Raw genomic sequence first — 27,791 nt, forward strand, 5'->3', positions numbered from 1 at the left:
GGTAAAGGAAGGATTTGTGGAAGGACCAAGGTTGGGAGGCACTGAACTGGGTTTGGGAAAGGCCATAGCAGTCAGGCTGAGCTTGGCTTGGCTCTGCACCCTCTAAATTCTTAGGAAACTTTTTGAGGCAAAAGCCTTGAACTTGGCACAGGGGAGAGCACTGGGGGAGAGGGTGAACAGGGAGTTTGGAGTAGCTTCATCCCCAGCTCAAAGCTCTGTAAAGGGAATTCTCCTGGAGTGATGGGGTCAGCCAAAAGATTGCATTCCAGCACAGGCTTTTTGATGGGGACAGAATATATTATTGAATTAATGGTGTTGGGACAACTGGTTAAAACCATTAATACAAAGCTAAAACTTTATGATGAATTTCCAATGAATTAAACTTTAATAATAGCTAACAACAACAGAACACCCTGTTACATGCCGGGTACTGTTCCAACATCTTTCCATGAATTAGCTCATTTAAACTTCACTATTATGATCTGAGGTATACACAATTCTATCCCTTATATTATGGATAGGACGTCATCTGTAAAAAAGATGTAAGTACAAGGGGTATTAGAAGAAAATAGTAACTTTTGGATGAAAAAGGGCTTTCTTAGCATTACACCAAAGACAAAAACCATAAAGGTGAAAATGATAGCTTTGACCATTTGCAATTAAAAATGTCTATAGTGTAAAAATAAATCATAAAGAGAAATTACATTCTAGGGGAAATTTTTGCGACAAACATAACAAAAATGGTCAATAAACTTAATATATAAAAAGCTAATAAATAAATAAGAAAAGTAAAATCTCCAAGAGAAAAATGAAGAGAGGACATAAGTAGGCAATTTATAAGGAAAAAATTGACAAATAAACATTAAAATAAACATGACCAATCTTATTGGCCATCGAAGAAATGAAAATAAAATAGAAATTATATGCCCATTTTTTCCTGTTTCCATAAGCAAAGATTTTTTTTTTTTAAAGATGAAAACATCCAGGGATGGTGAAAGTGTAGGAAACGTACATTTCTTATACTAGTCACACATCTTCTCTTTAATAGCTGGGGAATACTCTATTATATGGGTATAGCATTATTTATTTAATCATACCCCAATTATTGTTCGCTTAGATCACTTACAATTTTTTGTCCTATGAGTGTGAATACCATCTTTATTCATCATTCTTTGCATCTTTGATTATTTTTTAGGAAAAGCTCCCAGAAGTGGAATTTTTAGGGTAGAGGATTTTAAGCCTCTTGATACCTGAGGCCAAATTGCTTCCCATGAAGGTTGAATCTTCTTTGATTGACAAGGGGAGCTGGGTAAGAGGAGAGCTCAGAGTATCCCCATGACCAGGGGACTGGAGAAGCAGAGAGGAAGGGGCAACAGGCAGAGGGAGTGGGGCATGGAAAGGCAGGTAGGGGAGGAGGCAGGCAGGGGAGAGGTGGGAGGGCAGGAGCAGTGGCTAGAGGGTGGGGTTGCCGGGCTGCGCATTCTAGGCTCGCGATACAAGAGAAGGCGGTGATCGGATGAGGCCAAGCTTCCTTTCTGAATGCCAAACCCAGGGACTGCCCCACATGGGCAGCAGAGGGAGCCCTGCAGGACAGGTCAGCCGGGACAGGCATCCCAGCACCCTCCATACTGGGGGTGTGTGCTTGGGCAAGTCACCTCACCTCTCCAAGACTTAAATGAGGCGATACATGCAAAGCACAATGACTGGTATATGCTAAGTGTTCAGTAAACAGTGGCTGTAGGCACTCAGAAAGCATTTATTCATTTGATTTTGGGCTCCACGTGCCAGCCATTAATCTGAAAGTATATCTCTAATTCAAACTTCACAATAGCCCAGTAGCCCCAAGAATTAGGTACTATTATTATCAATCAACACAATTTGACAAATAAGGATCTCAAGACATAGAGAGGTTGGACAACTTGCCTAAGGTCACCAGTAGCAGAACTGGGCTAGACCTAGGTGATCCACACTCTTACCACCACCCTACACAGCCTTTCTGCACCAATAATATAAAAAACCTCAGCAATGCCAGCTGCAAAGAGAGAACAAAAAGTCTGGATTCATGGAGGTGGTGGGATTGTCATATTTAAAAAAAAAGCAGCTGTAGTGCCTTGCATCCAGGGCTCTGTTTACAGCAGCCTCAGCCTCCAGTCTGCCTCCCAGAGAACAGGACCCAGGTCGAGTCCCGGGAGCCCCTGGCTGTGGTGTGTGCTGACCCTGGCCTGGAGCCTCCCAGGTCTCACTTGCTGTGCTAAAGCCTGAGTCGTCCTGCCTGGCCTCCCTCAGATCGAGGCTGGGGAATGCAGCAGGAGGGACAGAGCTGTAGGGAGCACCCGAGGCCAAATTGAGGGCTGCCTTGGGAGGGGGCCTGTGCAGAGGCTGGGGTGGGGGTGGTGGGGATGACCGTAATTCAGGTGCAAAATGCTGCTGCTGAGTCTTCCAGGGGGAGCGCATCAAGATTCAGCTCACTTGGAAGAAGGCAGGGACATGGGAGATGCATTGAAAGATTGTCCTCAAAGGATAGAATTTTTACACGGCAGGGTAGTGGCTGGGACTAGCTCAGTCTTCAGCGGGGCGTGGGTGGCAGTGAACAGAGCACAGGCCTTGGAGTCAGAACTGGGTGCAAGTCCAAGCTCGGTCACTTCCGGCTGTGCCTGGACCTCTGTTTCCCTTTCCAAACAAGCATCATATCACCTACCTCACAGTGATGTTGCCAGGATTAAATGAAGTAATACGTATAAATAATAAATAAATAAATAGTGCCTGGCTTACAGTGAGTGCTCAAGAAAATGGCAGCTGCTAACTAGCATTTGTTGTACGAGCCCTCTGCTGAAGGTGTAATGTGGACTAGCTGATTCAGGGTTCTTATTTGGGAACTTGTCAGAAATGCAGATTTTCCAACCCACCCCAGACCTATTGAATCAAAAAATCCTGTAGTTTAACGAGCCCCACAAGTATTGGTGATGGTTACTAAAGTTTGCAAACCACCAGCTAATTTATAATTATTAGTATTGTCATTATAGAAAAAAGCGGAAAGTTTATTCTTACCATCAGGGTGACCAGCCATTCCAGTTTGTCTGGGACTGGCCTGGTTTTTGCACCAAAAGTCCTGTGTCTCAGGAAACCCCTCGGTCCTGGGTAAATCAGCATCTTTGGTCAGTCTGCTTAACAGTGGACACGTGTTTCATCCCAGGGAGGGAAATATGGGATTGTGGCAAAAGAAAGCAAAGCAGTTGATGGTGGGAGAATCCCAGGGGCAGGTGTTCAGCTCGTTGTGGGGCTGAGTGGGGGGAGCCAGGTTGGTGGAGGGTCTGGCAGGGCGCCGGGGGGAAGGCCAGCGAGAGGTTCCTGACAGCGGAGGCACCAAATCCTCAGCGAGGCTCAGGAATGGTAGCTGTGAGTGGGCTTTCTTTGTGGAGACTGAGGGAGGGTTGGCTGAGTTCAGAGCAGGGAGGCAGCAGACCGAGACAGCAGAGGTGGTCAGTGTGAGCACTGTAAGCTCAGGAACCATTTGAAGTCTGCTGCTGGCCTTGGGACTGCCGTAGGCCGTGGGATTGGGATCGAGAGGGGTGGTTTGAGCCCATCTGACTTAGGTTTTAAGGCATGGAGGCCCCTGCTGGTATCTTTAATAATTATTAATTCATTTAGTAAACCTTAAGTGCCACCGGGCCCTCCCCTTGTTCTAGGGATTCAGAAACGGAAGGAGTGTAGACAAACGAGACATCGTTGTAGATTGTGATCCAGATGAAACCAGGGAGTCAAACCAGGCCCTGAGGGGACCTACTTTAATGAAAAGATAGGAATCACCCGTGGTCAGATGTCCATTTCCACACAAAAGGCTGGGAAATTGCCTTCTTTTAGTTTAAACTTCAGACACCAGCAACTCCAGGAAGTCGTATACTGTATTAATCAATTTTTACTGAAAAGCCATAGTGTTCAAAAGACAAGAATAAAATCTGACACAGCTAGTGGTCTCTGCCCTGCCTGTACATTAGAATCACCTGCTTAGGCCCCAACCCAGGCCAATTGCACCAGAATCTCTAGGAGTGTGGCCTGGGCAGCAAGATTTTTTTTCTAAGTTCCCAGAGTGGTTCTAATACAGAGCCAGCGTTGAGAACCATTGGTCCAGGTGATTCCAATTTCAGGATGGTGGGGTTTGACTTCAACTGTTGTTTCTACATGCCTCTCACTGGCCTCTGCCTGTTTCCCAGCGGGGCTCCCACCCCAGTGGCGGGCTGCCAAGCAGTCTTGGGGCTGTCATAGCGTCCCAAATCTCTCGCCCTTTGCAACGTTTGGAACGGGGTGTTAGGGGCTGCAGAGGCAGGTGGTGTTAACCACAGTGGGGAGAGGGGGTGGGTGACTCACGTGTGGGTCACACACTTAGTCATGTGGGGGAAACTGGGAGAAGAAAAGTGGGTACAGCCCCGTCCCTCAGGGTGTTGTGGGGGCGAGTTCAGGGACATGTCAACCAAGTGAATAATTTTGTCAGAGCTTCTTAGAACTTGTGGAGTAGATGGATATTTGCTCCTTTCATTTTCTCTTCCCACTCTTTGTGACTGTGAAATGACAAAAAGTGCCTGCAGTCAGAAAAGGAGGTTAAGGGGCTGGGTTCATTTTGCATGTGATTTCAGGGGCTGGGGGTCAGCCACCCTATCTGTACCCAAGGAAGCAAAGGTTATTAACCCCTGTACTGGGGTCGCTGGGTTCCAGACCTGGAGGGGCCTTCAATAGATAGCTGCAGGAAGGAGAGGGGAGGGATTTGGGAACTTTGCCCAAAAATCTGGCTGCTGCCTTGTCGATAAGAACAAACCAACCCACTATCTCATATAGTCCGAATTTTTGTTTTTACCTACCTATATCTAACTCAGTGGTTCTCAAATGTTAGCAAGCACCAGAATCTCCTGGAGGGCTTTGTTGAAATCCAGATTGCTAGGCTTCACTCCAGAATTTGATCAGTAGGTCTGGGGTAGGGCCTAAAAATCTGCCTTTCTAATAAATTCCCAGGTGATGCTGCTGGTCTAGGCACCAAACCTTGAGAACCACTTATGCAATGATTTTACGTACCAGGCGCAGGTCCCACGACTGAGTCAGAGTTAATGGTTTACCACATAATTGCCAGGATGTCCATTCCACTGAAAACACCAATCAGTTCTTTGCTTGGTATGAGCTCAACTTTCTTTTTCATATTAAAAATTTCATATTAGCATGATAATGAGCTGTTTGGCATAATGTGGGAGCCCAACAGTTCAACCCAATAGGCAGGAAAGCCCTGGGAAATGACAGGATCTCCAGTCTGCATAGAAAGTCACTAACCCTCCCTTTAGAGTGCTTGATGAACACACAGAGCCTTTAAGAGTTCTCAGCTTGGATTAAGGTTTCTCTTTTTCTTTACACTTAGGATAACTGTTCACATTTTAAGAAAACTGCTAGAGTGTTTGAGAAGCAAACTTCCCCAAAACAAGGGAAACATGAGTTGTGTGTAGGAGGAGACCTCTGAGCTCACTGCCCCAGCCAGGCAGAATGCTGTAACTGTAAAAGGCAGAGGAGCAAACCGCTTGTTAAGTTGAATGCAGATGTTGCTTCTTCTGGTTTGACGTGGTTGAACTGAGGCACAAATCCAGGGCTGGATTTCATTTTGATGCCTAGCTTGACGTCCTAGGGCAGTGCTTCTCAAACTTGATTGCAGACACGAATGACCTAAGGGTCTTGTTAAAATGCAGATTCTGACTTGATGGGTCTGGGGGAGGGCCCGAGAGTCTGCATTTCCAACAGGCTCCTAGGTGTCTATCATCTGTGACACCTGGAGATTTTTATCCACAGCCTTTTCAGAAAAGTGTGGAGATGGAGGTGGAGTTCATTTAAAGTAGTCCCAGTGTGGACTCAGGAACCAGAGCACACTTTAGAAAGTGAGTTCTTTAATCTTCAAAAGTGGTGGAAGCTGTGGGCTCAATATGTACTCAGTTTTCCTCTAGTCAGCAAACAACCCTCTCATCTGCTGGGAATAATAAAATTTATGGGAGCCCAGGCTGGAGGTCACCCTTGCAGCGAGCGTCCCCAGGTTCAGGGAGCTCTATTTTTTTTAAATTTTAAATTTTGAAATAATTGCTAACTTACCCAGGGACTCCTCTTAATAGAGAGATCACAATGCTTCATTTTTCTCATTATGCTGTGAACCCCTGGAGTATGGTGATTTGAGTTCAATGGTCTCTGTAGCTCTAGTGTGTGGTTCAGAGCTCAATAAATGCTAGCTGTCAGTTGAGCAAAGTGGAGACATAATTTGACTTCCATTTTACCAAAAGTTCTCTGGTTGTTCTAAGGGTACAAGAGTAAAACAGAGACCAGTTAGAAGCTAATTGCAGGAACCCAGGTATGAATGAAGGTGGCTTGGGCTGGAATGTCAGCAGTGGAGATAGTGAGAAATGGATGGATTCTGGGTATATTTTGCAGATGGAGTCAACAGGATTTGCTGACAGACTGGATGTGAGGTGTGAAAGAGGAATTAAGGACAACTCCAAGGCTTTTGGCCTGAGCAAATGAAGGAAGGAATTTTCATCAACAGAGATGGGGAAGGCTAAGGGTGAAGCAGGTTTGGTGGTGGTAGGGTTAAAGATCAGGAATTCAGTTTTGAACATATCAACTTTCAGACACTCTACTAAGACATTAAAGTGGCAATGCCAAGAAGGCAGTTGGATGTATGAGTCAGATTTGGGAGAGATTTTCAAGTTGGAGACAAACATTTGGGAGTCATGAGCACATAGAAGGCATTTAAGCTGAGATTGGCTGAGATCAACAAGAGAGTGAGCTTAGGTAGACAGAAGGCCCAAGGACTGAGCTCTGGGGCACTGTTAACAGGTGGAAGTGGAGGAATCTGCAAAGGAGACTGAAAAGGAGTGACCAGTGAAGAAGGAGAAAAACCAAGAGACAGCAGTATCCTAAAAGCCAGTTGAGGAAAATTGAACAAGGAAGAGTGATCAACTGTGTCATGCGCAGGAAGGCCAGCTAGGATGAAGACTGAGAAATGACGGTTGGATTTAGCAAGATGTTGCTGACCTTGACAACATTGTTGGTGGAGTGATGGGTAAAAGCCTATTTGGAGCAGTTTCAAGAGAAAGGAATGAGAGAAATTCACAACAGTGAGTATAGATTACTCTTTTTAGACAGTTTCCTGCAAAAGACAGCAGACGAGTGGTATTTGGTAGGGGGAAGTGGATCAAGGGATGGTTATTTTTTGTTTTTGCTTGTTTGTTTGTTTAAATATGGGAACAACCCAGTTGGGAGGGAAAAACTGATGATGCAAGACAGAGAGGAGAGACGTGCCAGAGTAACGTCCTGGATGTGTTCTAGTGCCCAGGAGGAGGGACTGGCTTTGGCTAGGTGCATGGATGGTTCATGAAGTCAGGGTACATGGTGCAGATGCTTGTGGGTGAGTAGAGGCGGTGGAAGGAGTCTGCAGAAACTCTCTTCAGCTGGCTTCAACTTTCTTGGTGAAGGAGGAAGCCTTAGCTGAGAGTAAAGGTGGGGGCAAAGGAGATGAGAAATAGTCATTTGGGAATGTGAGAGTAAATGGAACAGGAAAACATTGGTATGATTGCTGTGACTGCTGGGTGGCCAGAAAGGCCCACCAGAAGTCTGTGGCCTTGACTTTTAAGCGGTACCCGGCAGTGTGGCTGGGTTTGGTTCAGGCATGGGCTTGGGCACGAGGTAGCAAAGTTGGACTTGATGAGGATTGGAATTTGGCCAAATGAGGATGATAAGGCAAGATGAGCAAGGGAGGTGACAGTATAGGCAAGGGAGCAATTGTAATGATTGATCTGGAATTTAAGCTGGGTGAGAAAGGAAGAGAGGACTTCAGGGGGTTTCGAGACACTGAAAAGATGGCAAGATAAATGGATTCCAGGCAGAGGTAAAGGGTTACTGGAGTTGCGATTCTAGAGGAAGTGAGCTGGAAGTTTAAGAGGTCACGGTTAAAAGGTGGGATGCATAAAAATTGAGATAACAGAGGATTAAAATATTGGTAATAAATCAGTGTCTTTACCTCAACTATAGGGTCTCCTTCTTTAGGTTTGTTAGGACTAAGGTCATACCCAATAAGAGGGGGTGTTCTGGGCAAGACATTGACAACTTAACTCTGTAAAACTTTAGGAATATTTGATTAAAAAGAAATGAGACATTCAAGTGTTCATCTTCTTTTCTTTATTAATGAGTCAAGATACACAAAGACTTAATAAAAAGTTACATAAAAGGCTCGAGCATCATCAAGATCTTCAGGCATCACTCTTGTTTCACGACAATGGCCATGTGTTAATACTGTGTAACAGAAACTGGGCGCTCACAGGCGCTCAATAATTCAAGTATTTTTCATTCTCAGTAAACCCGACATGGAATCTCAAACCTAATGGTGGACCCTGTCTGTGGCTCCGGATTTACCGTATCACATCTAACAGGCCCTCAGTTTAGAGTTGCCACATGTTAGCAGGTCATGTGTTCTGGCAAAGTGAGATAAATCACTTTAGGCCAATCAGGCACTCTCCATGGCAAGCACCTCAAGAAGGTGGTGGACAAAGTCCTAAGAGAAACCATCCAAGAGTTCCCCATGTGACCAAGTGCAGGGGAAATAAGTGGCTACAGCTCCAGGCCATGGGGGTGGTGGTGGTGGTGCTTAGGATTACCTGCTGGGGAGAAAAGAAGTCCCCTAAAGGGGAGTGTCAGGACAGTGGGAGAACACCTGAAAGCACATAATGACAATGGTGTGGGGGTGAAGGGATTTCCAGAAGGGTGTGCTCTAGGGGATACGAAGGTAGCACTGTTCATGGGGCCTGGAAACCTAGTGGAAACTCCAGGATGTTACCAACAACACAAGTCCCAGTGGGGTCCTCAATCATGGACTGTGTGCAAACCAGTGTCTCAGATGGACCCTGCCAGGTGACTATGGAGAAGACGTCATCATGGAGATGCCCCAGGTGACACTCCACTCTGGCCTATCTGGAAGCTACCTGTACCACAAGGTTCCATCTCTAAAACCAAAAGAACTGTCTTTTAAAGGTGTTAGTTATCCATTTCTTCTATGGGAGAAATGAGGCCATGGGAGCTGAAACCTTACCATCGGCCCAAAAGCAGAGGGTGCTGAAGCCATTCCTTAACCATGTCTCCCTTCGGCAATGTGAAGTTAAGCTGTGGGCCGAGCATGGTATAGATTCCCCAGAAGACGGAAGATGGGGCCAGGTGTGGGTGGGGTGCTCTGCCTCACCTGTGGGGGGATCAGGAAACATCAGAGCCCCTTTGTCAGTTACCTTTATGGCTAAGAGCTCTGTTGTAGGTCAATTGATCTACTTCCACCAAGACTCCCTGACTTGGTGCTGTCAGGGAGTTGCAGGCTCCAGACTGGGCAGGGGGCTATGGTGGAGGTGGTCTGTGCCTGGCAGAGGTTTTCCAGCTGTGGACACTACCCTCTGTTCAGGGCTTCCTGTCCCACTCCACCACTTCCTCAATGCAGAGAGTCTCCATCCTTACTTCTTCCCACCTGCCTTTCCTCCTCAACTGTCTCCAGTTTGCAGCTGTCATCAGACCGCACACGTGTCTGCTGCGGATGTGGCTTAGAGGAACAAGGCTTTGGAATGAACCTTGTCCCTTTAGTGTTTAAAATGATCGTTAACATAGGATCTTGGGAAACTATGAAGAGTCTCATCTGGAATGTTCCTTGTTATCCTTCTTTTTAGAATCAGAAAAAGGGCCCTTTAGACAAATAACAAGTTTGATTTCCAACTAACAAAAATCCAACTGTCCATTCTGCAGCAGAATCACTCTTTAGCTGGGTCCTCAGGTGCTGGTGGTTTCACCATGAGAGGGCCTCGGCACACTTTCAAATTCGGAGGACGATCCAGACTCTCGACATCTGCCAGCTATTCACTTTCCCCAGGTTTCTTTCTCTAAAGAGTTGACCGGCCACCTGCTCAGGAGCTTGCAGTTTGCGTAGTGACTTGATCTGTAACATCTGGAAAGTAAGGCCACAAGCTGTGCTCCTCATCTTTTGACCTTCTCTCAGGGGTCTGATATTCCTTTTGCCCCTCTTGCCACTACTTCAGCCCTGGCTGGAAGAAACCCAGTCTTTGGCAGCACCTGGGAGGGAGGTGGGCATAGTCTGGGAGTTGGGGGACTGCCCCATTGCAGACCCAGGGGTATGGAGCCATGTCATCAGCCCTAACTTCCTTTCTCCTCCAGTCACATGTTAGAATCAAGGTCCAAAAGGTTAATACAAGTATGTGCCAGAAAGGCTCCTAACACTATGCAAGTGAAAGCTGGAAGGGGTAGCTGGGCTTACAGAGGTGGTAGTCAGTTGACTCAAAGGGAAATGGCTTTGGGTCTTTCATGGTGCTGTTTTAGTGATAACAGTATTGAATCATTTTTGGTTAAGATTCAGTGTGAACTGGACTTTTCTGGATAGTGCCCATGTTAGCTTGCTTTGACACAGAGAAACACACATGCCTGTGTCAGTGCTTTTATATCAAAGAGGCACCAGACAGCATGGGTGATGTGGGAAAGCACAGAGACTGATCAGAGAAGCAGAAGGCCCTCTCACAAATCCAGGAATGACACAGAACTTAACCTACATGGTCTGAAAAATGAGTGAACACGGTTACAAAGCCGATCAGCTTACCCACTTCCAGGATAATGAAAAGCCCTTTTAGAACTGACATGTTTGGGCCAGCCTCTCCCCTCAGCAGAATAAAATTCTGTTCCTACTCTCTGCAACCTCAATCATAGCAAAACCCTCTGATCTCCCTCCCTTCTCTCCAGTTTATAGGCTGTGAGTGGGGTTTGCTTTCCCTCTGGGTTTGATCCAGGGCCTGAGGCCTCTGGCCACAGTTCCCATTCCTTTTATTCTCTAAGTCACTACACTTTCATACTGAGTTGAGTTTTGGCACTGCTGGGAGAACCTAGTTTAAAAAGAACAAAAAACAAAAAACCCATCCCAGACACGTTATCGGAGAGGTCTGCTGAAAACGTGAGATTTCACCAGGCAGTGGGCACAGACCCCTTTAATAAAATAAAAACCACTAAAATAATTTAAAAATCTACAAAAGACATCTGAACTGAGACGCCGTTGACTGGGGACACAGGGAGAAAGCTTGTTCATGGCTTGTTTTGTTTTTGCACATGGATAAACACTTCTACACCAAACCAGCACTATGTAGTTAAAGGAAACAATACACCCACCAAGACAGGGGGGCAGCCAGGTGGAACCCACACAGGAGGAGCTTGGGTGCCTCTTCGGTTCACATGTTGTTTCCTGCTCTCCTGTGAGAGACTGGAAAGCCTGTGCCCTTTTGGCAAAGCCGGAGCCTATCTCCTCCTTGCCCACCCTCCCGTTCTCCCTTCCAGTGCAAAGTCCTCGGGCCAAGGGCTGCGGTTAGAAATGGTTTCAGTGCAGTTAGGCAGTGGAGGGGTCCCAAGGGCCGGCCAGTCCACGGTCACCATGCCCAGGCCCCCAGGCCCGTCACAATATCACGCACTGCAGTTTGTGGGCACCGGTGGCCCGGTCTCCCCGCCATTTAGTTTTCTTCTTCTTCTTCTGGCTTTTCTCAGGAATCTGTTGCCTTTTTGAAACAAAGAAGGGCAGAAAGACAAATTGAGAATGGCTGGGCCTCTGCTCTGCCCCTCTCCTCCCTTGCCCCTAGGATCTGTGAGGAGGATTGTTCTGCCATGGGTGGGGGGAGTGGGGCAGAGGTAGGTAGAGATGCTGCCGTCCCTGACGCTGGAGGAGGGCCTGGCCTCTCTGTGTCTCTAAGGCAGAAAAACTGGGGAGGAAGATGAGGACAAAGGAAAACGTAAATCACCCTAGTGCTAAGAATTACTGACATTATGCTGAGGCTACATTTATTTAAGCCATAAGCTACGTCATGTTCTATGCTTTATATAGCATTGGACTCTATTTCTGTGTTTCATATTTTAAATAAAATGACAAGTCAACTGAGTACAAAAGCTTTTTGCATGCTTTCTGTTAACTTTTCCTATGACTCAAACCTACCCTTGGAACTATAGGTGCACAATCAAGACATCATCACCCCCTGGTGGAAGCATATCCTAATTGCAGGCAAAATGCCCAAGAGACAATTACTTCAAGAGTGCAGAATTGCCAGCAAAAGTGTAAAGTGAAGGCTGCAATATCACAGTCCATGCTGGGGAATGATGAGAAAATGAGGTTTTTGCGCATGTCTGTGTGTGCAGGTATACGGCAAGGGCTGTGAGGTGACAGAGAAGGACGCTGATAGAACCCTGGGTCTGATTTCACAGCTAAACATAGCCCTTAGCATTCCCTAGCATAAAGGCAACATACTAAATGAATGGTATTTGAGATTCACTGGTTAGGCTGCTCTGTATGTGGAACATTTTGACAATGGGAAAGATGAGTGGCAGCGAGACAAGCCAGGAGGCTGTTTCAGTCATCTAAGCACCCTGTGATTAAGGTCTGGACTCTAACTATGCAAAGGAATTTATACCAGACTATTCAGCAAAGTTTCTGACAAACCTTGGAGAATGACAGTGTTTGTGGTCTGGAAAAGAAAAACATCTGCAGCACCTCTGAAATTTAAGCCCAGGCATCAGAATGTTGTTATTCAGGTGAAATGTCAAAGGGCAGCCTGATGGGAGGGCAAGGAAGAGGAGATGCACCCACTTTTTACCATGTTGGAAGCTCCGGTCTGGGGAGGACACTGAGGGTGGGATGGGGGGGCTGCCTTCCAGGGAGCCTGCGCTGTAGGACTGAGGAAGAGGCCAGAGCAGACACCTCAGGAAGGCATTTCCATTTAGCTGTGTGAATCAGGGTTCACCTACAGACCTGCTTGTAATTGTGAGGAGGGAAAGGGTGGGTGTGGAAGGCAGGGGAAAGAGATGGATAGAGGTAGGAGAAATCCCAAAGTAAGTCCAGAACTCCCCAGGCTCACTGGCTACATTGCAACGAGCTGCATCACTCAAGCCCTCCAGCTGCAGCCAGGTGCCCAGCTATGCTGCAGAGGCCCCTGTTGCTAAAAAGTGTGCAGCACTCACCTAATTACTCTAACGAGGTCATGGAAGGCTTTGTCAACATTGAGAGGTGGGTCCTTGGCACTGGTCTCTATGTACGGAATCTGAAAGGCAAAGCTCAACTTGGGAGAAGTGGCCTTGAGATCCACAGAGCCCTGTCTCTGCATCCTTAAAAATGCAGATCCTCAGGGTTCCCAAGGAATGCATATGTTTTTAAAGCCCCCCAAAGATCCTCTGACACCACCCCCCACCCAGCCTCAAGCCTCTTTTGGTGGCCTCTCACTCTTTACTGGAAAGTTTTACTAATAGCTTTTCCAATTCCCTTTTGTTCCCTAGTCACAGGCTTATTTAATAGCTCCCTAAAAATAGAATAAAATTATCTTTTTATATATTTGAAGACTGAAGACCGTTTCATTTGTCAAACTAAAATACTTTCTAATTCTATTCATTTTTCTTTCTGAAGTCTATTTCCCTACTTTGGGGTGACTTCTGCTCCTCTTTCTGGACCCCTCCAGAGTGGACTCCAGTGGGAAAGGCTGAGACGAGGCTGGGCCATGGCAGGACTCTGACCCTTGGTGTCCCCCGGCCAGTTGGTGTTTGCCCCCACCCCGCAACAAACCTGCCTTCTCTGAGCCTGCCCCAGCCCAGCTCTTGTTTGGTTTGCGTTTATGATATAGCCTCAGAGCTCAGCCATGTTTACAGAAGGTTTGTGTCTGCAAGGCAGCAGCAAGTAGGGAGGTGTGGCTGAGCTGACCCTACAGTACAGGCTGTGAAGGTTATGTCGGCACCAGCCTGGGTGCCAGCAAAGGGAGGAAAACAAAGGTTCCATGCTGAGGTCAGGACACACTCCTGAGCCCTTGTCTTCTCCCATAACCGGGATCTCACCAAGGTAGGAAGTGCTCGGCTTCCACGTCCACACACAGTGGAGCATGTGTGGGGGTCAGGCACAGGCCTTCCTTGAAGAGACAGAGTGAGCCTATTGTTATTAGACTGAATGACTGTTATTTTTCACAACTTTTTTATGATTGCAAAAGCATTGCATTGCATTATAATGCATTTGAAAAAGAAACGCCCAGTGAGGAAAATAAAAATGATTGATATTTTATATGCCAAACTTTAAATGCTGTGGTGGGTGGGTACAGGTAACCGTTACTTTAGAGGAAATGTTCTAAACTGTTGTCCAGGATACATAAAATAAAGTCAGTATCTTCCCATCAATTATCATCCAGTGAGATCAGATGTTCGTTCACATATTGCCTTGGCTTCAAGCAGAGGTTTTGTCATAGCTGACTGAAATACTAACGGCTGAGCTCAGACCTTTGAAATAGTCATTCAACAAATATTCGTGCCTGATAACACCAAAAGGGAACTGCCCTCCTTGTGGGCTGTTTAGCCTCCCCGGTCTCAATATCCCTGACCTCATTTAATCCTCACATCAGCCCTCTGGGTAAGTAAATCATCTCCATTTTGCAACCAGAGAGGCTGAGTTCAGAGAGGTGCAGTATTTGCCCAAAGCCACACAGTGACCAGCAGAGAATCAAAATTCCACTTACCCACCTGATCTCCCCGACCCCAGCACTTGTGAGTGGATGGACTGGTGGGGGCTGCTGGGGTCCCCTGTGGAGCCTCTTCTAGGCCCTATGAGACCCCTGTGAGGCCAGGGCAATGGACTTCCCTGTGTGCACCCAGGAAGGAAGTGGAAAGCACCTGCAGCTGGGGCTGGGACCTACCTGGATCCCCTTTACATCCTATAACCCTGCCAGCCTAGGAAGTCCCCAGGTTCCAGGGCCCAGGCTACTGCTGACTGCGGGACTACCCTGTCACTCAGAAGCACGATTGTGTGATTCCCCTTGGCTTTCCAGACACCCTCCACCTTCTCTCTCTGCCTCTACCACTGAGAAACACTGATGTGCATTATCTGAGATCTTAGAATTCCAGGATTTCAAGAGCAACAACCCTTAAACTAAGAGAAACACTAGGATAAACAGGAGTACCATTTAACTGTGCTAAAAGGCTAGGAAATGCCATCTTCCAGCAAGGGGTGGGGACAATCTATCTTGGTCAGCTAAAGAGGAACTCGCTACAAGATTAGGATGTCATCGATAAGTAGCTCGGAGAATCATTTGGTCAATCATTTCATGAGGCAGCAGCATTTGCTGTAGGAGAAACAGGGAGAATAGAGAGCTGGGTTCTAGTGGGGGTGGGGGACAGATTCATCACAAGCTGGGAGGCCCTTAGTTTGCACTTAACTTCCCTACTCATTTCCTTTTGTTTGCAAAATGCAGCTACTGCAGGCCCCTGCAGCGCCCTTTCTCCCCTCCCACAGGGCCCCCTGGAGGGACAGCGGGAAGGTGTGTGTGAAAGCCCTTGGCAGACCCTCCTCAGATGTGAGGGGACAGGTCACTGTGTTTAGCCCAAGACTGTGAAAATGTAAATGGCTCCTCGGGCCCACCTCTGTTCAAGATGAGGGGCGCTCTCCACTGGGCCAGTTCCCAGGCCGCATCCTGTGAGACCCCAGGGCAGCTCCTGCCTTGGTTGATTCCTCCCTCCTCCTTGAAACACTTGACTCCCAAGATGCCCACTCTGGTCCTCACACACCACTGGCTGCTCCTCAGCCCTGATTGCTAATTCCTCTCTACCTACAAGCTGATGACTTCCACCGATTATCTCCAGACTGCGATATCCAACGCTGCCGCTGTCTTACACCTCCACCTGATTATCTACTAGAGACTGAAATCCACACTCCTGGTCTTCCCCTGCTCAGTGACTGTGCCCCTTGCCTTCTAGCTGCCCATTCCCCAAACCTCGGGATCATCCTCGATTCCTTTCTATCTCACTCCACATCCAATCCATGGCGGATCCTGTTGGCTCTCTTAGAAACAGACCCAGAATCCGACCACTGCTCACCACCTCTGTCAGCACCACCTGGGGTTGTTGCGGCAGCCCCCAACTGACCTCCCTGCTCCCACCCGTGTCCCCTATGGATTCGTCTCAACTTGACAGCCAGAGAGAAGCTGTTCAGCCGTCAGTCAGATCATGTCACTCTTCCCCTCAAAACCCTCCGATGACTCCCCCACCAGTCCAGAGTAAGAGCCCCTACACCTCACCTCCTCCTGCTCGCCCCGTCCTGCCCCCTCCTGCCCCCTCTGCTCCAGCCAGCCTGGCCTCCTTGTGTTCCTCAAACGCCTGCCTCCAGGCCTTCACGCTCAGTATTCCCTCCGCTGGAACCCTCTTTCCCGAGAACCCTGCGTGGCTTATTCCCTCACCCCTTCAGGTCCTTGCTGAAATGCACCCTTCTCAGCGGGGCTTTCCCCCTCCACTCCACATTCCCCATGCCCCCTTCCCGGGCTGACCTTTTTCCATAGCACATGCTGCCTTCGGACACACTCCACTTTGTGTCGTGCCTGTCTCCTATCACTACAAGTAAGCACCATGAGGCAGGCAGTTTTGTCAGTTTCTGAGTGTTGGCTTCTGGCTGTTCCCCAGTGCCTAGGGCTGCTGAGTGACTGAGTGAATGGACCCACAAGGCACAGAGCCCCCTTCTCCTGCTCGCAGACCACTGGGGAGGGTGGAGGAGGTGGAGGAAGCCCAGTGACCCCCCGGGCATCACCCAGAGGGCAAAGAGGCATCATAGCAGACCGAATAACCAACAAGCGAATGAACATGCCTGCTGATTTCCACTGTGTGCCCTTGGGCAAACCTCGGCTTCATCATCTCTGAAATGGGGATAATTATGCCTACCTCAAGGTATGGTTGTGAGGAAGAGGTGAGACAGTGTACCTTCTCCCCCTAGCCCAGTGCCTGACATGGAGCCGGTCTCAGTAAACGGCAGCTGACAGCCATGGTTCTGAGTGTAACAGGGACAGCTGGCTCAGAGAAGGGGGGCAGAAGCCAACTCCTCTGCACAGCCGAGCGATGACTCTGCTAGGCCTGGGGTGGGGCTGAGGAGGTGCCTCCAAGGCACCCGGGCCAGACTTCTAACATCACGCCCAGTCCCCAAAAGAGGATGCTTTCTTTCTGGTCTGTTGTCTTGTTTCACAAAATATCCCCGTATCACATATGCCCTATTAGGTCTGTCTGTGGAATCTAGCCAGCTATCTAAGTGGCCCAAATCCCATTTCGGCAGACCAGGGTACCGGCTTTTACACAGTCCCCAATCCCCCCCCAAACACACACACACAACCTACATTGTGTTTGGTTGCCATTTCTTTTCCTTGCTCCCTGGTGATTTTCCTCAAGTGCATCAAATCGACCTTGTTGGCCACGAGGATCATCGGGAATGACTCCCTGGGAAATAAAGGAACAGCAGTTCAGGGGCCCCCCCATCCCCCTACGCCTGGTTAAGTGGCACAGCCAGACCCTCGGTGTGACAGAGCCCACCATGCCTCCCCAGTGACCCTGGGGCTGCAGACTCCACTCCCTCCACGTTTCCAGAGAGCAGTGTGGTACCAGAGCCAAGGCCGGGGGTGGGCTTAGAGGAAAGGGACCTGGGGGCTGCTGGCAGTCTTGCTTTAAAGCCTGTTTCAAAGCCAGGAAGGGGCTCTCCTGGAACCCAGCTCCAGGTAAGTCAGCACAGCGGGGATGAGGAGCTCCTTGGCTCAGCACGGTCAGTGACGGCACTGAGGGGGCTGCTGGGTGAAGGTGGGGGGCTCCCAGGCCTGGTTCCTCCCATCTGTCAATCACTCTAATGTACCAACCCTGCAGGGCTGCTGCGGCCTCAGCAGTGATTTGTGAAGCACCCCTGGGACAGGATTGGGCACACAGTTGGCACTTGATAAATGGCAGCTGCAAAATTAGGGTGGCTCCCAGGTGGAAGTGCAGGGTCCAGAGGCACATCCACCTTAAGGGGTCTTAGTGACTTATGTGGCCAGGTGGCTGTCTAAAAGTGAATAAAGCATTGGTCTCCTGGCATCTCGAGGAGCAGTAGTATTTTCATTAAAAAATTACAATTTGGTACTTTATTATTTTTACCTATAGTTCTTTGATTAAGCAATAATATTTTCCCACACCTCAGCCATTTATGTTTTCTCTTTTGAAATTCATATATTCAGGGGCTTGACCTAACCTTATTTGTTGGAGCTTTGTGTGTGTGTGTGTGTGTGCCTGTGTGCAGGTATCCCTGTACCTAGTCAAGTTAATACTTGGCCTTTGGAATTGATGTTACCTTGATTTTTCAGTATTCACTGGGATTTGTTTGGGGCTTGCTGTTTTCCTATTATTTCGTCCTTTTGTTTTTTTACATTGCCTCTTTGAGATCAAGTGATTGCTTTCCTCTGAACTGACAAGACCAGCTGGGCTTAAAACAGACTCCAAATTATTTAATTACTCCACCTAATGCTAAGGAAAAAAAATTGAACCTTTTATTAGGGGCTTGTAAATCTCACAGTCAAATGAGATTTAACCAATTAATGCATACTGGAGAGAAAATTAACTTTTTCTTTGATTATAATATAATTTGGTAAAATTAGAGCTGAAAAAGCAGATGTCACCGATGATTCTTTGATGGAAAGGACAGTTTACGAGAGGAGGGAGGGAGCCCCTCAAGGCCTTGGAAGCAGTTTGGTCCCACAGAAAGAACTAGAATAGGTCTGAGTTCAGCTCTGCCCCTCTGACCCTCCGAGTGGAGCCAGAGGGGCAGCCTGGTCCGGCCCTCACCTGTCCTTGACGCGCAGGATGAGCTGGTGGAAGCGGTCCACGTGCTCGAAGCTGGCCTTGTCGGTGACCGAGTAGACGATGAGGAAGCCGTCGCCCGTCCGCATGTACTGCTCCCTCATGGCGCTGAACTCCTCCTGCCCGGCTGTGTCCAGAACTGGGGTGGGGTGTGCCGCTCAGGAGGGGCCGTCACTGCCCACCCCAGAGCCCCCGTTCCACTGCTGCGCCCCCTGTGACTGGGTCAGGGCTCTCACCCCAGAGGGGCTGGGCCGTCGGGGTCCCTGGGGGGGCTTCCGCAGCCACAAGGGCTGGTTCTGAGGGAGGCGCTCCCTGGTTTATTTGTGGACCCACCAAACCCTTTTCCCAAGGTGTGAATACACGGTACTCCCTGAACCTAAATTCTCTAATCTACAGAAAGAACTCACAAATTCAGTGACCAACACTGTTAACAAAATCCCTCTGGGGAATCTCCAGGCAAGGGCTTGAATCTCGGCTCCAGCTCTTTCAAGATGTGATTCTTTGGCCAGATACCTGACTCCCCGGAAGCCCCTGAAGAGGCCGGCCTGGGTCAGGAAGGGCTCCTCAGCCCGCGTGTGGACAGACACCAGGCAGGCCTCAGGAAAAGAGTGGCCCCTCAGCAGCCAGGCCACTCCCTCCCAGGATGGGGCTGTTCAGGGCAGGCAGGAAGCAGGGGTGGCCGGAGAGAAGGGTCATCTCGGGAAAGCCTCTTGCCCCCAAATCCATCCCCTCTCGCTAACTCCACCCAAAGGACTACTGAATCTCACTCTCTTCCAGCTTCCTTCCCACAGAGATAAAGTGCTCACTCTTCCTGTTTCAGAGAGATTACAGCCACAGCTGGGGGGCTTCCTTTGGAAGTGCAAGCCTGCCCTCTCATGCCCCTGCTGAACCCTTCAGCATCCTCCAAGCCCCTGCTCACTTTCCAGCCCTCTCCCCCTCCCACAGCCATTTCCCCAGCTCACTCTACTCTGACCAGACCCAATTTTCCCCTCCACTGAGGCAGGGGAGCCTGAAGTTATAGCCTGTGGAGCAGCCTCCTGGGCTGAGTCCTGGCTCCTGGCTTCCTAGCAGCAGGACCCCGGACAAGCTCACTGCTCAGTGCCTCTGTTTCCTATCAAAGGGGATAACTGGGGTTGTTTTGAGGCTTACCTGAGTTAATACACACAAGGCCCCTGCAGAGGCCCTGGCACCAAGGACTCCTGAAGGAGTAGCTGCTGTTGCCTGCTGCCCTCACGTGGGTGCTCTCTCCCACGCTGGGCCTTTGCATCGCCACCCTCTCAGCTGGGGACTTCTTCCACCAAGCACCCCTGCCCTTCCCCTTCTCCCTCGCCTTTGCAGGCTGACTCTGACTCACCCTAAAGGGCATTTCTCTGGGGAGCACTCTGCTGTGTGAGCCCCTAAGGACAGACCCTTCTTGGCATGCTCCCCTCACTGTTTAATCACCCTCGGCTCTGGACTGTTGGCTCCCAGAGGCAGGGGCCTGGCCTGTGAGTCACCAGGGTCTACTTGGGGCCTGGCACAAACAGCACCCAAACAGCAGTTAATGAATAAATGGATGTGAAGTCTATCCAGCTATGTTCGTTTATTCATTAAGAAATATTTGAGAGCCTACTCTATGCCAGGCCCTGTTCTCGGCACTGTAGTTACAGGTGAATGAGGCAAACAAAGCCCCTGCTCTCGTGGGACTTATATAGTCTAGTAGGAAGACAAATAAACAAATGAATGGGTAATATAATTTCAGGTGGGGATAAGCACAAACTCTGAAGAACAAGATAGCCGGGTGGAGGGTGGCTGGCAGAAGTTGGTGTGGTTCTGGAATCTCTTTGGAAGCAACATTTGAGCAGTGACTAAATGATGGAGGGAGTGAGCCAGGCAGATCAGGGGAAGAGCAGAAGAAACTCACGTGTGCAAAGGCTGAAGATGGAAGCGAGCAAGGGCAGGCCTGACAGCCGGAAGGGGAGTGAAGGGCAAGTGGAGCTTGGTGAGGAGGCAGCGGCCGATCACAGAGGGCTACACTAGGGGAAGGTTTGGTTCATTCCAAGCAAGATGGGGGCCACTGGCGACTTTTGAGTGAAGACTGACATGTCTGGTGGATATTCTAAAAAGTTCACTCTGGTTGCTGGTGAAAAACAGACTGAGAGAAGACCAAGCGTGGAAGCAGGGAGCTAATTAGGAGGCTAGGGCAGTCATCCAGTGAAGTGAGACATGATGGAAGATTGGACCCAGGGGGTTGGATGGATATGGTAAGAAGTGACCAGATTTGGGCCACCTTCAAAGACAGAGCTAACAGGAGTGCAGCTTTCTGGTGAAGAAGAGGGATGTGGGGGACAAAAGAAAGCAAGGCACTGAGGTCAATGCCCATCAAATACCGAGATGGGGAAGACTGGGTGAGACAGGGTTTGGCGGGGGATCAGGGGCTCACTCTGGACACAGGTTTCAGAAGCCTATCGAACACCTACATGGGACTTCCAAGAGGCTGCTGGAGACTCAGGCCTGGGACTGAGGGGAGAAGACAGGGCAAGAGATATGGATGTGGGATGTGCCGATGGCAAGTAAAGCTACTGGATGAGCTATCAGAGACACTGAGAAAGGGGTCCACATCTTCCTAGACAGGTGCCGTTAGGCGGTGCAGGGAAGGTGTTCTGGTCCTGCATTCTGCCATCCCTGCACATCCTCCTGAGTCACTCAGCATGTCGGTGGGGTGAGGCTTGGCAGACACGAGTACCTGAGATGTGCCCCAGACCCAGGAGAAGCACATGGCTACTCTCGTTCATTCCCACAGGCCTCAGTCTCCCCTTGGATGGAATGAGGGTCAGGGCTCCTGGGCCTGCAGGTCCTACCAGCGCTGACATCCTAGAACTATTTGATGTAAAATGAAAGGGCTAAGAAGACAGGACCTACAGCTGAGGCCCAGGATGGCGATTCTGGCATTTTCCCCAGTGTTTGCCAAGGAGAGGGGCTGGGAACACTGCACCTTCAACCGGGAGCAGTGGAGACTTTTGTCCTAATTAAATCCCACTCAGAATTGCAATCAATAAAACAGATGAAAAGGGCCAGGATCTGGCTGTAGAAGGGATGGGAAGACCTGAACCGAACAGCAGAAGATACTAAGGTGAGTGTGATTAATACATTCACAGATTTTGAGGGTATGTATTACCCAAAACAAAAACTAGAGATCTAGGATACTTAAAAATATGGACACTCAGAATGTCTTTTCAAAAAAGCAAAATTCAACAGAGGAGTCTGAAAAGCAAGATAGACCCTTCTAGAAGGGAAAAATAGTCATTTTCAGACATGCCTTAGAAATTATATTATACCATGATTTCTTAAAGAATTCTTGGAGGATGTATTCCAGCAAAGTGAAAAATAAATCCACGAAAAGAGAAAGATGATTACAACAGCAGTAAGCAAAGAAAAGAGAAAAACCAAAAAAGTTTAAATACATGTTGTTGCATAATTTGAAGAGAATTAATAACAATTCAGAACTAAAATCTACGATTATCCATGTGGGGGGGTGGGGCTGAGGAAAAATAAGTCACCATTGAAGTTCTTGCCACATTTGGGAAAACACTAAAAATACAGATTACATCCTGATGCTGAGAGAAAAATATAAATATATACACAAACACACATGTATTTTAAAATAGCATAAATAAGAATAAATAATAAATAAAATAGCATAAATAAGAATAAATAATAAATAAAATAGCATAAATAAGAATAAATAATAAATAAAATAGCATAAATAAGAATAGAAATAAAATTCAAAGCCTGCTATTCAATAGAGGAACGAAAAACAGGACAAAATAAATGGAACCAATCCAACAAAAGACAAAACTAAATGAAAAAGAATTAAGAAAGTATAATAAAAAGTAGACATGAAATAAGGTGGCAGAAACAAATCTAGCTATATAGCTAATCACAATAAATGCAAAGGGATTAATTCACCTATGAAAGTGGATACTAACACAAATCCATTTGTCTCTTACTTAAAAGACAAAACAAAATGACTCAGAAAGGATGAAAAACGAAAGGATAAAAAAGATTATACCAACCATGTGCTAACCAAAAGAAAAGAAGTATATCCACAAAAGAGAATTTGAGACCAAAGTATTAAACAAGACAAAGATGGTATTTATAATGGGAAAAGATGCAAATATCAAAGAAGTGCCAAGAGCATAATAGACATCCAAGAATGTTGCTTAAAATATGTACATATATAAGGAAACAAAAGGCATACAGATTGGGAAGGAAGAAATAAAAGTCTTTATACACAAATGATATGTTTGTCTATGTGTAAAATCCCAAAGAATCAAGAACAACACACACACACACACACCAAAGACCCAAAATTCTTGAAACAAATAAGTGAGTATAGCAGAGTTGAAGGATACAAGGTTAATGTACAAAAGTCCATTGCATTCCTATATGTCAGCAATGAACAACTGGAATTTGAAATTAAAGACACAACACCACTTACAAAGCACCAAAAAATAAAATACGTAGGTATAAATCTAGCAAAATATGTTTGTAAGATCTATATGAGGAAAATTACAAAAAAAACTCTAATGAAAGAAATCCAAGGAGATCTAAATGGAGACAATGGATCTAAATGGAAATAAATGGAGAGGTAGTCCATGTTCGTGGACAGGACTACTCAATTTCATTATGATGTCAATTCTTCCCAGACTGAGTTAAATGCAATACCAATCAAAATCCCAGCAAGTTGTTTTGTGTAAATCAACAACATAATTCTAGAGTTACAAGGAAAAGCAAAAACCCAGAATAGCCAACACAATATAGAAGAAGAACAAAGTTGAATGAGTGATACTATCCAACTTCAAGACTTACTATAAGCTACAGTGATCAAGACTGTGTGGTACTGCCAAAAGAACAGAAATAGTCTAATGGAACTGGATAGAGAACCCAGAAACAGACCCACACAATTACAGTCAACTGATCTTTGACAAAGGAGTGAAGGCAATTCAATGGAGAAAGGACAGTCTTTTCAATAAATAGTGCTAGAACTGGACATCCACAAGCAAAAAAGTGAATTTAGACACAGACCTTACACTTTTTACAAAAATTAACTCAAAATGAATCATAGACCTAAATATAAAACAGAAAGTTACATTGCTTGGGATGATGAAAAATTTTGGGTAATGAGGAATGTAATTAACACTATGGAATTGTATACTTGAAAATAGCTAAAATGATTAATTTTAGGTTGTATATATATTACCAGAACAAAAATTTTTAGAAAACCATAGGACTGTACAATTCAAAGAGCAAACCCTAATGTAAACTATGAACTACAGTTAATTATGTAATTATAATAACATTGTTTCATCAAGTGTAACAATGGTACCACATTAACGTAAAATGTTAATAGGGAAAACTGGAGGGGGAGTTATATGGGAACTCTGTACTTTCTGCATGATTTTTCTGGAAACCTACAACTGTTCTAATAAAAAACAAAACAAAACAAAACAAAACATAAAGTTATAAATCTTCTAGAAGGTAACATGGGAGAAAATCTAGGCAACCTTGTGTGGCAGCCCGTGGCCTGAACAAAACAGGCTTGCGGACCTTGGTGCACAGCAGTCTGCGTGACCTGGACAACTAATGTTTAACCTATCACCTTTGTAAGCCAGTAAAGAGAAAAGGGTAAATTAACCTTAAAATGTAACTTTAAAACATGAAATGGGAAGTAAGCAGAAGGTGAGAAACTCTTTGTCTCACAAAAGAGCAAGATGTAAATATACCCCAGACTTCCTGCCATCAAATGTTAGTCTAGTCTACCTGCTTCCTGACTCCCAAATGTTGTGGTTATCTATGGATCACCAACCCCTCCCCCATCAAGACTCTTTTCCCGCACTTGCACCCTTAGGAATGTCTTTGTCTTGAACCCTTATAACTGGCTTGCTCTCCTCTTTAATTGCGGTCAACTTCCCTACGAACATGGTACCTGCCTGGCCTGAAAGAGCCGGCATAATCTTTCCGCAACTTCTCACCCCATTGGTAAGCCCTGAATAAAAGTTCATGTATCAGACAATGCCCAGTGTCTTCTTTGGCCTCTGGACTGGCAAAGCCCTCATGGGCCGCGACACCTGGGTTTGGCAATGACTGTTTAGATGCAACACCAAAAGCACAATTGATGAAAGAAATTGATAAGCTGTAGTTCATTAAAATTAAAAATATCTGCTCTGCAAATGGCAATGTTAAGGGAATCCAAACACAAGCCACAGAATGGGAGAAAATATTTGCAAAACCCATGATCATTGTAGGAAACTTGAACAGGCCTCTCTTAAAAATGGACCAAAAAAAAGTATACTTTGAACTTAAAAAGTGGCCAGAAAAAGAGTAAAGGTTTTTCATTAAATAATACAATTTAAAAAGCTGATCTGAAACCAGCAGTGGGATCTATTCCAAGCTGCCCCTCACATACATTTTTAGGGAAGCAGGAGCAACATGTGTCTCAAATCAGAAGAGAAACATTTTTTCCTGACATTCTTAAGTGTTTGCAGCCACAATAGGTAAAAAGATGCATTTCCAACTCCTCAAAATAACTCAAGGAGCACAGTCTTCATTGGGTCAAACCAGCAGACAGTTTACATCATGCTACAAAGACTGAACACAAGCAATGTTCGCATGGTAAAGGACTCAGAATCAGGGAACCACAGTGAGATACTACAGATGAGAATCAGAGTTCCCACAGCAAGTTATGGAAGGAAGAAGATGAAACCCAGGTGTCAAAAGTACCTGGTAGGTGAGCAAAAGCTCCCTCAGCCAGGAGAGCAAGGTTAACATCACACTTAAAAACAAAAACAAAAACAAAAACTTTGATCTAAGAGTTAGATCAAATACCAGACAGTGGAATTTTCAAACACCAATGGAATGATCACAAAAATCGGTCATATGTTAGGCCATAAAGACAAATTTCAACAAATTCCAAAAAGCAGAAATCATATAGGCCATGATTTACCTAAAATGCAATAAAATCAGAAATTAATAGAAATAATAAGTGTGTAAAAAAAAACCTATCCATTTGCAATTTTCAAAGCCACTACTCTATAACTCCCCAATTAGAGAGAAAAGCAAAGCAGAAATCACAAACAATTTAGAACTGAATGAAAATGAACAGTAAAAAACCTCTGGTTTGGGGCCAGAGTGTTACTCAGAGGAAAATTACAGCTTTAAATGCATTAAAAAAAAAAACAAAAACACTGGAAATAAATTAACCACACATTTACATTAAAAGGCTAGAAAAGGAAAAACAAAATAAGCCTAAGAAAGAAGAAATCGTCAACAAAAGTAGAAATTAAGAAAATAGGGGAGGGAAAGAGTAGATAATTTCTAAAAACCAAAAGCCAATGCTTTGAAAATACCAACTTTAAAAAAAAAAAAAAAAAAAAACTTTCAGCAATGTTTATCAGAGAAAAAAAAAAGAAAAACATCTGAATGAGAAACAACATGTGACTATGGATACAATACATATATAATTAAGAGAGAAAATGCTATACAGTTTTATACCAATAAATTTTCAATGAAATGGATGATTTAGAATATATCAATGACCAAAATTAGCTCAAGAAAATATATAAAACCTAAATAGGCCAATAATTATAGATGAAGTTGAAGAGGCAAAATCTATGCCACAAATGGCAAAAAGCTATTCTTGTGATCTATAAATTGTTCCAGAGCATGGAAAACATAGAAGTCTAGCATAATTCTAATAACAAACTTGGATAGGGACAGCATGTGAGTGCAGGGTGCATGACAGGCCCGCCCCCCTCTGGGGATACAAGCTGCCTGCAGGTGCGGCCCTAGGATGTGTATTCAGCCATCCATTCAGCAAATATTTTCTGAGCACCTACTTTGGGTCAACCCCTATGCTTGTTACCTTGAAAAAAAATAAGATGCATCTCTCTATCAAGAGACTCAAAGAACATCAACAACAAATATGGGATAGAAAGTGATGCATACTATGAGAAAGCCAGGGAAGTGGGCGGGAGGCAGGTGTGCTTTCAACTGGGAACAACAAGGGAAGGTTTTAGGGAAGAGGGTACATTTGACCCTGACCTTGAAAGAACAGACTTTGGACACGAAAAGATGAGACCCGGGTAAGGACCTTCCGGACAGAAAACAGCATGAGCAGCATGGAAAGAAAGGAGCAGGTAGGAGGCTGGAGTGGCTGAGGAACAGTGGAAGGAAGATGAGGCAGGGAGACCAGAGGCTGGGGGACTCTGGATGCCAGACTAAAAAGCTTGAGTTCTATGGGCACTGGGGAGCTACTGAAGGTTAGGGGAGGGGAGAGATGTGGTCTGAGGAAGGTGAGTTTAGCTGCTGACATGGGAAGGGACAGCCAGCAGGGAGGCCTGTGAAGAGGTGGAAGAGGGACCTGAGCAGAGGTAACCAGAGCCTGAGTCGAGGCAGGTGTTTGAAACTGAAAGGAGGGAACGGATAGGACACACTGAGAACACAAAACAGACTGGACTGGCTGTGGGGGGCAAGGGGAGAGAGGAGAGTTGAAAGGATCTTGGCAATTCTAAACCTGGGGGCCTGGGAGGGCAGGTACAAAGGCAGGGAGGAGTGGGGGGGCTAAGCTGGGCCTAGTCTAGTTTAGGGTCCATCCCCTTGTCCAGCCTGCTCACCTCCAGCTACACACATCTGGAAATGCCTGGTCACAGGGCCCTCGTCAGCAATTCTGCCTCCAAGACTGCCTGCAGAAAGCTGAAGATAGTGGGCAGCTATGATTTTAAGAAATTATGAGTATGCCTGCACTCCCCATACCTGACGTCGTGAAGGCAGGAGGACTCCCGAGACAAAAAGTATTAGTCACCATGGGAGAAGAGGTGTTCTGCCAATGTTTGTGTGTGTGTGTGTGTGTGTGTGTGAGAGAGAGAGAGAGTGTAACAGAGAGAGAGAAGGGGGGGGCAGAGGAGGGAAGGAGGAGAAGCAAGAGCCAGAGATTCTAGACACAGAATCCATCATTCCCACCCCAACCCTCCCACTGGGAATGGATGGGGCCAGCTGCATTGCTGAGAAGATTTAAGTGGAGACCCTGGGACTGCTCTCAGATCTGTGGACTTCAGAAGCCC

At 46.5% G+C, this 27,791-nt stretch overlaps 1 protein-coding gene across 3 annotated transcripts in view; it reads right to left on the reverse strand.

The window, feature by feature from the left end:
- Positions 1-8,170: 8,170 nt before the first annotated feature.
- Positions 8,171-27,791, reverse strand: part of MRAS (muscle RAS oncogene homolog) — a 58,355-nt gene continuing 38,734 nt past the window's right edge. For all 3 annotated transcript variants that reach the window (XM_037844209.1, XM_037844193.1, XM_037844200.1), the window contains exons 3-6: positions 18,676-18,829; positions 17,208-17,307; positions 13,045-13,124; positions 8,171-11,594 (exon numbers count right to left, since the gene is read on the reverse strand). In XM_037844209.1, coding sequence (XP_037700137.1) covers positions 11,495-11,594; positions 13,045-13,124; positions 17,208-17,307; positions 18,676-18,829 — 434 coding nt within the window. In that variant the 3' untranslated portion in view covers positions 8,171-11,494. The remainder of the gene's footprint in view (positions 11,595-13,044; positions 13,125-17,207; positions 17,308-18,675; positions 18,830-27,791) is intronic.

Source organism: Choloepus didactylus, chromosome 1, assembly GCF_015220235.1.
Source record: "Choloepus didactylus isolate mChoDid1 chromosome 1, mChoDid1.pri, whole genome shotgun sequence".
NCBI classification, from domain to species: Eukaryota; Metazoa; Chordata; class Mammalia; order Pilosa; family Megalonychidae; genus Choloepus; species Choloepus didactylus.